Source organism: Haemorhous mexicanus, chromosome Z (genome assembly GCF_027477595.1).
Source record: "Haemorhous mexicanus isolate bHaeMex1 chromosome Z, bHaeMex1.pri, whole genome shotgun sequence".
NCBI classification, from domain to species: Eukaryota; Metazoa; Chordata; class Aves; order Passeriformes; family Fringillidae; genus Haemorhous; species Haemorhous mexicanus.
In genome coordinates, this window is record NC_082381.1 from 80,482,258 (window position 1) to 80,494,560 (window position 12,303).

A 12,303-nucleotide genomic window follows, 5' to 3' on the forward strand; every position below is an offset into this window, starting at 1 on the left:
CTCAAATCCTCAAAGTTTAACTGTCCTACTGCTCAGCTGACAAAGTTAGGAAACAAAAGCCTACTGCAAGTTTTTTGGATTCCAGTCCTTTTTTGGAAACTGTATTATATGTGATGCTTATTTTTCTGAAACATAACACTGAAAATGAAGTTTTATCTCATATTGTACATTTATTTCCTATATTTTTGTAATTCCTATGTTCAACAACAATAAGGTCTTATAATTTAACAGCATTTAAGTTAATTTTAAAAACTCTATTGTATCTGGCAATGTCTGTTAGCACACATTAAGATAAAACTATTTTTTAGTTGTTATGGCGTATAAAACCACAAAAATTGACAAAATAAGCTTAAAAGTGGGGATGAAAAGAGGAAAATAATTACCTGTCAGTACAGAGAACTAGGCACATATGCAGTTCACAGACCATAATTTTATTCAAGGCTAAGAAAGCTTTTTCTCCTCACAGAAGCAGCCTTCAACTTTTCTGCTCCAAGCTAGCACAAGGGAGAGGATTCATTTAAAATAACAGAAGTTCAGAAAGGCTTCAGAAAACCTCTTAAAGCCACATTCCTCCACCACAGAGCTCTGGAGCGGCTCAGGCAGATGAGCCTGAAAAATAGGCAGTCTGGAAGCCAAATGCAAATTCTGTCCTTAGCTTAAAGAAAATTTAGTTCTTATCCTGGAAGATGTTCTCATTTAGCGATGAGAAGTCTGACAAGTAGAAAAAAGCACAGCAGGAGCAAGCACAAATGGAACCTCACGTGAATGGCTGCAAGGTACCGTGTGAAATAAATAAAGGAGAGGTTCCAGAGGAATCACCTGAGTGTAAACTAAGCACTTCTTCTCTCACCTGACTAGTCACTGATGGCATGGTATATTTTCATTGTAAGCGGTTGAGAAAGAAATGTATAACTATTCTGTTAATATCACCGAGCGCTATGCACTGAACCCTAAAATATGGATTCCCAGAGTGTGCATCCACTCAACCAAGACAGAACGTGTTTAATTACATGCTGGATCTTAAAATTAGTGAGGTATGAATTACTTGGTGAGTTACTGGGATCATATTGCTGCTAATCTCACAAGCCACAGGCAGAGTGTGCTCAGAGAAGCCACCCATCTGAAAGTCATGAAGAAGCTGCAGATCAGGTCATCAGAGTGGGAGGCTGTAAAACTGCCCTGTCCTCACTGGATCCCTCACAGCGCTAACACTTTCTCACCTGAACCCCACACCACAGAATCTTCCAGAAGCTAATTTAAGTGGAATTGTTAAGTCTGGAGAGAGGTATTTAAGCACTATGCAGTGGCAGGGTCAAGCAAGTGACAGGCAAGGCAAACTACAGGATGACAGGAACCTTCTACCTGAGTATGCTTTCCATGACCTCCATGAAAAAGACTTCTGCACCTCCAGCAGTTTTGCAGAAAGAAGATAAAATATTCCATAAAAGACATTCTTTTCTATCATGAATATCTCCTACTTCTTAAGGGCTGCATATGAGTTTTAGGATGGAAATCCCCATCAGTGGTCTTTCAAACACAGAGAGGCACAACTAGGGCTTTCTGTTGCTAAGGGCTGGAAGGAAAGTGTCTTACAATGCCCGAGGCTATTTGTGTCTGATGTGCTTGCAAAAGAAAAAAAAAAAAAAAGAAAAAAAAAGGCAAAAAAAAAAAAAGAAAAAAAAAGGCAAGCCAAATTAGATAAGAGCAACTTGGCAAAGAAGTAGAATAGCAAAGAGAAGTACTGCTTCTGCCCATGCTGGCAGCCCCAGATTTTGCCTTGCCTTGCCCTGCTACCCTTCACTGAATGATGAAAATCTGGTGGTGACAGAATAAATGGCTGTGCCCCAGAGATCAGTGGAAGCAGCTCTTCATCCTTGCAGCTCATCCAGCCTCACCACCAGTTCCCTGCTCAAGGACTGCAGACAAGGCCATTTAATCATTGCATTGTTCATAACTGTCCTTCTGGAAGAGCAATTCATTTCCAGATTAGACTAGTTCAGCCTCCTTGCTACATACAACTAATAAGACACCAAGAAATTCAGCTATGAACATTTTGTGTTATCTCAGACAAGAGAGTATATGCTTCAATTTGCTTCTCTATTTGAAACTGAAATGATGGCAACAAGAAACTATGAAAAAACCTTTGCGCAGCTTATAGCAATATCCTGCAGGTTGGAAGAATTGGCTGATCACAGTTATTGTCTCCTTCATGATACAAGTACTGAATCACTCTCCTACTCTGCCTTTGAAATCCAAAACTAGCAAGTATAAAGCTCAAACAGCTCCTCCCTAGTTCACTCTGAGGCCCTTGATCTCATTGATTCCATTCCAAATGGGTCATGTTAATGCTGCCTCTACAAGATGATTTTAGCACCTGCCCCCAAAGACTCCTTTTTAAAGCAATTCAACCAAGACAAAGAAATTTCACCTTCCTAAATTTATTTTCTTTTTCTTCTTTACAAATCATAAAGGCAAGCAGAAATAATTACTCCAAATCTGAGCTCAGAGAAAGCAGTCTTTAGCAAATTATACCTCATGCTAATTTCATGGTTGTAGGTATAAGAGTGCACTTCATCCCAACAGTCTTATTTAAAGTCATCATCATCAAGGCCAGAGACAAGGGCCTTCCCTCTCAGAGCAAGAAACACCTATAGTAAGAGGCAGGTTTGCATCACTTCCCTGAACACTGCAACCCAAAAATCCCAGTCCAGAAATGTGAGGGAGCTGCTGAATAGTGAAAACCACTATTGTTCTACCCACCATTGGAAGAAAAGTAAGGCTGCATAACTGAGCTACAGACTGCAAGTTCACTCTAACAGCAAGATGAAAAGAAGTTCTGGATCATCTGTAAATAATGAGGTTACATCCCAAACTTCACACTGCCTCCAACTGAGAGTCGTCCCCCAGAGCAGCTAGGCATGCATGACTGACATTTAATCAGTTTCTCTGGTTCCTCAGAACTGGGGAAGAGTTAATCTTCCATTGTTAAAAGCATCACTACATTCACAACACACATTCATCCAGCATGTCCACACAGCTGAACAATTATACAAAAGACTGCCTTTGAAGAAAAACTATCTGGACTCCCTTCCAACTCCCCAGCATCACAGAGAAATCCTGCCAGCCAATGCTGGCGTTAAAACTGTCGCATGTCCCAGCTAGATGGTGACATTGTGGGGGCGACAGTCCCCCTTTTCCAGGGCTCCTCAGAATCCCAGCTACCAGTGGAGATGCAACATGGAACAAGAAGGCCACAGCAGCCCGGGCATAGGGTGGCACTGGGTCACTTTATTTGATGTTACACTCCCTGAGTCTCAGGGTCCCAGGCAAGGAGATGGGGGCAAACAACAGCTTATAAAGGGGGACAGGTCTCAAGGGAGGATACAACGTTCAACTAATCAGGAAAACTGTGGGTGGAACACAAGGGCAAGGGATACAAGGGAGGAAAACTGCCTGGGACAGGAGGGGTTAACAACTGGATGTGGGAGGAAGGGGTTTGAAAATTGGCAGAAAAGTAGCTAAGTAACAAACAGATAAGCGGACACCTGGCTCAACTGAATAACAAAGGCAGGTTTGTGTCCCTCTAAAACAGGGGGAGAAAAAAACCCCAAAAGGACTACCAAGTACAAATCAAACAATAACCTGCAAAATAAAACCACACTGCAACAAAAACCTTCTGCGCAGGGTAAAACGGGGGATGGCTGATTAAAAATCAAGCTCAAATCAACCACATCTACATACATGACTAATAGATGATAGGGCAAAAGCGGTCCAGGTCATGACCTAAGGCCATGCAGCCTAACTGTTTCACAATTCCCACATACACAGACAGCTCTCCTTAGAGGATTGCAAAACACTAATCAGTGCAAACTGATACAGTGGACAGAAACTCCTTTTGGCTCATGGACTTTGAATTGTGTTTTTTTTCTAGAGCGTGCTCTGTATCTTGAAACCCTACCATAAATAGAGATGCCCCCTTTCTTTACCAACTTACAGACATGTTTTTCCATCTTCAGGCATGCTACATGCAGACAAATTTACCTGGATGGATGACTCACTAGGTCAGGGGGATGAGTTACACAGGCAATGGCAACACTTTCTGGTATGAGTCAGGAAGGATAAAAAGCTTTACCGTATGGTCTGTAAGAGGAGGCAGCACAATCAGCTTCTCCATAGTGTTCATTACCACCCTCCAGAGCTCTTTCAGCACCCGTTTCAACACTGTCTTTTCACACACAGTTGCAAACAGTGTCAGGCTGCAGGGAGAGAGCAAGAACTGAGTAAGTTCAAAGAGCACAATACCCAATGAAAAGGGAGCTGCATATGGTAGATTCAGTGCCCTACCAAAGCAGTTTCTCATAACAATTCCTTTAAGGATAAAAAAATCTTCCCTTTTTTAACGCATAGAATGTGCACTCACTTTTGGAGTTCTAGCACTAAAAACACTAAAACCACAAAATGGATGATTGACATTTCTGATCTCAATAATTTCTGTTTATTGACCTGGGGATTACAGAAGGTGTCACTTGGTGATAGGTGGAATAATACATATAATGATTATCAGAATAGTAGATATGATCCAAATAAGAGCAGGTACCATTGAACATGATCCCTTTAAGAAGACATATTTGGTTTAGAGAGTATACAGAAAAAATTATAAATACAGAGTAATAGGTTTAAGCCTCAAGGGGTTACTATGATGATTTTTGATGAATACCTAAATTAACACTTCCCAGAGTGTTGTGCAGAAATTCCTGCACAGCTTCTGAAAGCTGCTGAAGTTAGCTAAATCTTTCACCTCTAAAACCACCCCAAAATATTTCTAGGACAACTCCATATTTTGTCATGACTTCATTCACCAACCACCTGCTATGTGTTTATCTGCTTTAACACAAGGAGCTTTATTTCCCTAGGTTTTTCTTCCTTTATTATTGTACAGGCTATAAAAAAGGCCAAGAAGTGCTAGAATCTTCTTTGAACCATTTGTTGAACTTCAGCATTTACTGATCACATTGTGAACAGGAACTCTGTGGCCAGTACCACTGAGACAGCTGACTCTTCTCTGTTGTGTCTTTTCCCAACTTCCCTTCTTCCCACAGCTGGTTAGACAGTAAATGAACAAAACAAACAGGGACAGGACTGATATGGGTGGGATGCAAGAGGCACTAAAAAATACTCTCCTTCTGTAAAGGAGGGGGAAAAAATAATCCAAGCATGGATTATCATAGTCAAAGTTACTTGCTCCACAGCTGGATGCTGTATGCAAGCAGATGCACAGCTGATGCAAGCCACATTCCCAATGGTACAAAGGGATTCATGAAGGAATGCAGGGAGAATGATCAAATGAGAAGGCTTCTAGAAGTAACAATGACTGCTGCAGAGAGTCACTTAGAACACAGTGACCCAAAAGAAAGATGGGATAAACAACATTAAGAGCAGCCAAACCCCCTATGTTTTAAACTTGTAAAGTTTCCTATCTCTTGCAGCATTTATAATGAAAATTGCTGGTCATCCCTTACTAAATGAAGAACTGACGTGTATCAGCATTAAGTTTAAATTGTACAAAGATGGAAAATTCTTTCTCTTTGCAGTTCAAGACTTGTCTTAAACACTTAACTGTCCTTGTCCAGCTGACTCATGCTGCATGGTATTAATGCAACAGTTAAGTAAAGCAACAGATCAACTAAATTCATGTCCCATCGTTCAGAAGCTTATTTGCTAGTCAGAACAGCAGCAGGTACGACTAGAACACACGTTTGACAGGACTGTGATACTGAGCAGAATACATATCAAGTACATAAGCACTGTTTGCAATATGCTTGCTAAGTGGCTACAGTAAAATCTCTATATAGACAGAAAATTTAGCTAGGAAATTTAGAATTTCAGTCTTTTTCACTACTTGATCAGCAGCGTATTTTGCTGATTGCTATACCTGCCAGAGGTAGAAAGAAGAACTGGAGTGTGCTTTGGGTCATAACTGAATTGAATGAAGGCTGAAGAGCCCATCCATGGCTTGTGAGAAGCAGATATGGGAAGAAAAGCTATTAATCCTTCTTGAAAATATGGAGACTGAAAATCTCAGTAACAATCCAAGAACACGGAGCTATTTTCCCCTCTGCCTCATTCTTGTTCCAATCCAATGAACTCTATGTATAGCATATATTTGAAACTCCCTTACTTTCCATCCAGGAAGTCCATCAGTGGCCTCAGGACATTATCTGCATCCTGTGCAACTGTGTTTCTGGCATTAGCAGCAGAATTTGCAGTCCCTTTCACTTGACAGAGGATATCAGACATTTGCTTGACACACTCATCAATCCGTGTCTGAAAGCTGCACAGATAGGAGAGAGGCAAAAACAATACTATTAGTGACAGAAATACAAGGTAAAAAATTTCAAGTTCACTCAGTTTCACACTTTTCTTTCACAAAACTTGCTGCTCTTTTCCTTACTGTATTTGTTACCAAGGACCATGCACTCCAGTTCCTTATGACCACCACCCACACACAGATGACCACCTCTAAACTCGAGACATAAGCACATTTGAGAGGAGTTTGTTCATTCATCTTGCAGCCAGAAATGATCCTTTCCCAATTTCAAGAAATGCTGTTATCCCTAGAACAAAGCATCCTGCTGTGCCCTTTGCTTTCTCCACCACAGAGACTGGAATATCACATGGAGCAATGACACAATGCATGCCCTGCTCTGAGCACCCAGGAGTCCATCAGAAATCCAGTTATGACCCATCATAGCTTAAGTATTCAAAATAAAGAGAGAGCCTGAAGGGAGGCACCAGCTTAAACCAGTCCACTGCCATACAGCCCATGCCAAGTGTCAAACTGGGATGTGGTGCTCAGCTGTGCAAAGTGCAGTCTCCCTGCAATTAAGTGGCACACAAGGTATTAAAGCACAATTACTTTTCCACCTCTTCCTGCTAAGAGGAGATTCAAAATTAAATAATGCAGTGATTAAAAATTATGAATAGATCAGCAGAGCTGACAACTAATCAATTCAGCAAATAAAGGAAAATGCTTTGACATTTAAAAGAACAGTTACTAACAACAGGCACTACAAGTGACATTTAACTATCCATTAATTGCAAAGAGGTTTGAAACCAGGAAGAGAAAGCAGTGTTAGAAGCTAGGGTAAAGAGGAGGTACAAAAGTTTGGAAGCCAGCTTTACATCTGCATAAATGATGTGAACTTCTATGTGCAAGCCACCAGGACACCTGTGGGTTGGGTGTGAGTGTCCCATAGCTCTCACCTTCCTTCTCTACCTGGTCACCTTTCCTGCTCTGCCACCTCTAGCCTCAGGGTCCTTCTTGCTCAATTCTAGCCTGCCTCTCACTGGAAAAATTCCAGAGCTGTCTCCCACCTGCCCTATTTCTAGCAGAAAGAGTTCTGCAGCATTCAGTTGTGGCTGTAATGTCAGCTTAATCAGAGACCTAAGCCACACCAAACAAAAGAGCCTAAAAAATTTCCCGTGCCACTAACAGTTCCTATTCTGTCACAGGCCAATCCCACCCCACAGTTCTCCCACTGCTTCATCTGTTGCAGGACCTTGCTTCAAGACGCTTTAAACCCCCCAGGTCAAGGATGCAAAATAACAATGCCCTCATGGATAAAATGTAATATGAGTCAAAATGGTTGCCAATTTTATGAAAAATAATAGATCAGTTACTGTGGCAACAGGTTCACCTGAGAGTGAAGCTTGTGTATTGTACAGCTTAACAGGAGCTCTTGGCAGCAGCAAGCTAAAAAACAACTTCACCTATGCTGTCAGATGGGGCCTGCTGCTCCCTAATTCCTCCAGGAATTCCTTCCTTCACTCCTACAGCCTCCAAGAACAAAACAGGAGCTAGCCTTCCATGAAGGATAAACCCTTCCAACACGTATCTCCTCTCAAAGTAGAAAATGCTTCTGTGTCCAGACAAAATCCTCTCTTAGCACAAGGCCTGAGGCTCTATGGACATGTGCTGCCTTCTCATCAAATACCGTTAATCTCACAGAGATGAAGAATTAAGATCTGCAGTGTCAAGTGTGCACAGAGGTGAAAGAACAACTGTATACAGACTCTGCACAGAATACTGTGGATATCTACCTTATCTCCTAAGTTTATATCCATTAGGAGATCATGCTTATATAGTGAACTGCAGCTCTGCTTTTCACTCTCTAAGACTGCTAAAGAGTAAGTTAAGCACCTGAGACATCTGATTGGCTGGCTCTCTGGCTGGCTAATCTCTCTAAAACACCCCCCAATATGTACACTGATACTGGATAATCTTGTTAAATCACATTATCATATGTCAAGATTGTCCCCAAATTGTTTTGTAGTAATGATACCATGGAGACAATATTCAGATAAAAAAAATTCACCTCCCTAATCATTATTTCTCAGTCACTCTGTGCCTAACTATGAACTTTACTGATTCCATTCAGTTACACTTTGAGACTTTCCATTTCTTGCTGTAGCATCCATTACTGGCCGTGGACACTGCTCACTTACCTCCCTGCTTAGCTTTGTGTGGTGAAATTCAAACAGTCTTTGACAAATCCCACTATGATTTTTTAGCCATAAGAATTGCAAACCTTTCGACCCCAGGAGGCCAAGTTGGTACAATTTTCTCTGCCTAGCCCATGTTCAAGCTACACTACAGTTCATGCCTGCATTAATCCTGTTATGCAGCACAATACGAAATGAATGGGGTTTGTAATGGGAAGTGGTTGTTTTCAAAGATCAGTCAGGAGTTCTGTATTTTAGATTTCACTTAACTGACATGCTCCATAGTTCACTACAAAAGTCTCATAATGTTGAGCACATTTTAATCTTCAGGTAAATGAAAACATGATTTGCAATAAAACTTAATTGCCATCAATTACTCTGGCAATACTTTAAGCAGCTCCCTGAAACACTAGATAACATTTGCAGAAGCTTTAGAACAGGTCAATCTCAGATTCTAAACCTGTTTCCTTCTTATTCCAGTATGCATTTAACAATCAGAAATCAGTCAGCTGTTTCATACATTTAGAGCAGAATGTTTAAACAAAAATGCTGCTTCGTAAATGCTAAGCTGGAAACTGCTTTTTGAGCAGTAAAGGAGCAGGAAATGCTGTTACTGACAAGAACTACTTACTGAAAAAAAAAAAAAAAAAACCACTCTGTGTAATTCAAATACGTTTCACAGCTGAGAGATCTCCATGCTACATTTCCAAGCAGAGAAATACAGAAAGAGAAAGACTTCAAAAATGTTTCTCATGTCTATAGAGAGTCTCTGTATATTAAAGGCCATAAATTTAGGACAAAAAGAAAAATATAATGCAGTTCACAGGAGTTTCTTTTCTTTCGTAACCTGAGTAAATGAGATTAGACAAAAGGAAGGAATGCTTCAAAGACAAGGACTTGTAGTACTGACCTGTTACCAAACACTGCACTGAGCTCATCCAAAACATTGTTCAGCTTCACCTGGAGCTCTTTGAGATGGTCACTTGCTTCTGCATCCAACTGTGGATGAAAAAAAAAGCATTTAAATTTGAACCCAGAGGGCAGTCCACTGTCCTCTGCAGTGCTTCTCTTCACTGTTGAGGCTACACTTAATAAGCAGGTGAACTATCCCCACAGGACTCTGCCAGGTAGGATGCTCTCCTCCACTGCCTGCTGCTGCTGCTACAGAAGCTGTGAAACAGTCAGCAGATATTTGCCAAAAAAGCAGCAAGTAATTTCCCCAGGCTCCTATAACCCTTCAATATCCTTCCTGATGTTTGTGAAGTTGAGGAAGAAAGGGAATGTGAACTCCCTGTGGCCAAGAGTGTAGTTAGGCTGAGAATCCATCAAGTACTGGGCTTTACCCTGAGCTCACAGGTCATGTCACCCCTCTGAGTCTAGAAGGACACAGGGCTTTTCAGACTGGCTGTTACTATTCATGCATTTCTCCATGTATGATCTTGAAAGAAGCTATTTCACCTTCCTTCCTGCCGCCAAGTATTTTAACTGAAGATTGACTCAGTCACTGCTTGCAGAAGGTTGGACCCCAGCTGTTTTGAAAATCTGTCTACAACATCATGGCAGGAGCTGTTGTGCACTTTTGTTGATCATTTTTGGAAAGTAAAATCTCAGCTACTGGTATTGAGCAAACATAGCTCTACCCTCACGTGGAACCAGACAGCTTTTTGTATACAAGTGTTCAGAGGAAAACAAAAAACAAGTTCCCCAAGTGCTACATGAATGCTGTTGACACCTTGGCAGGTTCTGTAAGGAAGTGCTTCCTCCATTCTTATCAGTGCAAAGCCACCTGTTTTTAAATTGAACATGATTTACAGAGTCTTCGAGCTACCGTCACCCCTCCAGCCTCAAACGAGCCACTTTTGAGCAACGTACCTGTGTGTACACATAGCAACACAGGATGAATGCTTTGGCATCATCTGCCCATAAAGAGTAACTTGTAAAACAGATTTCCCTGTGTATGCAGGCAGGCAAGATGTTTGTAAAACAAAATGCTTCCTCTAAGGCAGAGCATCTCTTTAGGAATGTAATGAGGCAGTTTCCAGTACCATGGTTAAAAATCAGTTTAGACTTTTAAGGTATATCCATCTACACAGGATTTGAACACGACAGGAGTTCCCACCTCTAAAATCAGTGCTGAAGCCCTCTTCATATAGCTTCAGCATCTGTCAGAGAAAGCCAAGCCTTAGGGGATTTGGAATCTGATCTGCTCATTTTCCTGTTGTAAGCTGGCATGGAAAATTGACTCTATTATGCATTTGAACCTGTGCTAATGAAACTTCTGGATCAGAATTTTAAAAGTAATTAAAGTAAGAACCAACAATCAAGCAAATGATGATTACTTAGGCCTTGTAACTTTAGGCATTGCTGCCTCTGATTATTTTTCCCTTATTAAAGTAAATTTCTTTTCCTATCATCTTTGTAACACTCTTGCTCTGTGACGGCAGAAGGAAGCTAATGTCATGACAATCAGCATTCATTCTAGTCAAGCTTGTAGGTAACAAAAACAGCATTTGGTGGTGGAGGTTTCTCTTGCCCCTACATTAATCCTTCCCTCCTACTGCGTAAAGGCACAATGAGTCACAAGCTGCCTGATTTGCTCTACTATTAATGGCACTGAATTGCCCTCTGATTTCAGCCATTTCTGATAGATTTGAGGTAGGACCAGTTCATGATTCATCAAAACATTTCAATTAACTGCTCTTCCAGTCAGGAAAAAGAAAAAAAGAAAAAAAAAAAGAAAAAAAGAAAAAAAAAAGGCCAGAATTTGGCACAAGACAATTATTCTTCACTATTTACTTCTTCTTCTTCTTTATAAGCTATCAGATGCAGAGCCTAGAGGATGTTTGAGGTCAGGATCAACAACTTATTGCCCTGGTTCATGAATTCCACAACTGACGATTTATTTTACTGTGAGGTGGCCGGGAGAGCTCCCTGGCTACCTCTAAGCTTTCCCCCCACTGTTGTATTTCACTGCAAACTGATCTTCCTCATAGCAAGTGCATTGTTGTCCCAGTACTGCAAGAAGAGACAGCTGACACAATGCTTTGCCAAGGGGATGTGCTCCATTATCTGTGATAAAGAACTCTCACTCCTCCAGAACATGAGGTCACACACAGCTCTCTGGGTACAACTGGCAAGACAGCTGCCCACATCTAACTTTGAGGTGCCCAGCCTCACCCTCAGGAAGCCAAACCCTGGTAGTAAGCATTCTGGTTCAGCATCCACAAAGTCCCCTGTCATACTAAAAAAGCTGCTGTTTTCTGAGCAACTGCTGCAAGGGAACAAGGACTCCATATAAAACATTACTGATGGTTAATGCTTAGGCACTGGCCTGCTTTGGCTCAAAAGCAAAGTCTGGGGAATTATCTGAGTGTGATACAAGTTCATTAGGAAGGTGCTGGTAGGTGTGTACTGCTGTTTCCCACACATAAATCATGTCAGTTACTGAGTAATGCAGTATGTGGGTATTAACTGCAAACTTGGCCAATGTGGTGAAGCACTGATAAGAGTGCTTAAATGAACCCACAACGGTGTTGCTGTTGCTGCTCAGTCAATGAATTTTAAGCATATCAGCTATCACTGACAGCAGGAAATACTACTTGGACTGCATGATAAATCTGGTTGGTATAGCAGAAAACAGGATTAGGCAGCTGGGTCACTGCCACATGTCACATCCACACCATTTCTCTCAGAAGGCTTATGATCTCCGTTTTGTGGGTATATGAGAGATAATTCAGAGGAAGAATGAAAAGTTCTCTGTGAAAAACATGAGCCAGTAGCCATAGTGAGGTGGCTTCTGAT

The 12,303-nt window shown here is 41.3% G+C and overlaps 1 protein-coding gene across 3 annotated transcripts in view; it reads right to left on the minus strand.

Moving 5' to 3' along the window:
• UNC13B (unc-13 homolog B) overlaps window positions 1-12,303 on the minus strand; it is a 208,002-nt gene that overhangs the window by 18,238 nt on the left and 177,461 nt on the right. For all 3 annotated transcript variants that reach the window (XM_059837153.1, XM_059837152.1, XM_059837151.1), the window contains 3 exons: window positions 9,413-9,501; window positions 6,179-6,331; window positions 4,133-4,256 (listed from right to left, as the gene is read on the minus strand). In XM_059837153.1, the coding sequence (XP_059693136.1) occupies window positions 4,133-4,256; window positions 6,179-6,331; window positions 9,413-9,501 (366 nt within the window). The remainder of the gene's footprint in view (window positions 1-4,132; window positions 4,257-6,178; window positions 6,332-9,412; window positions 9,502-12,303) is intronic.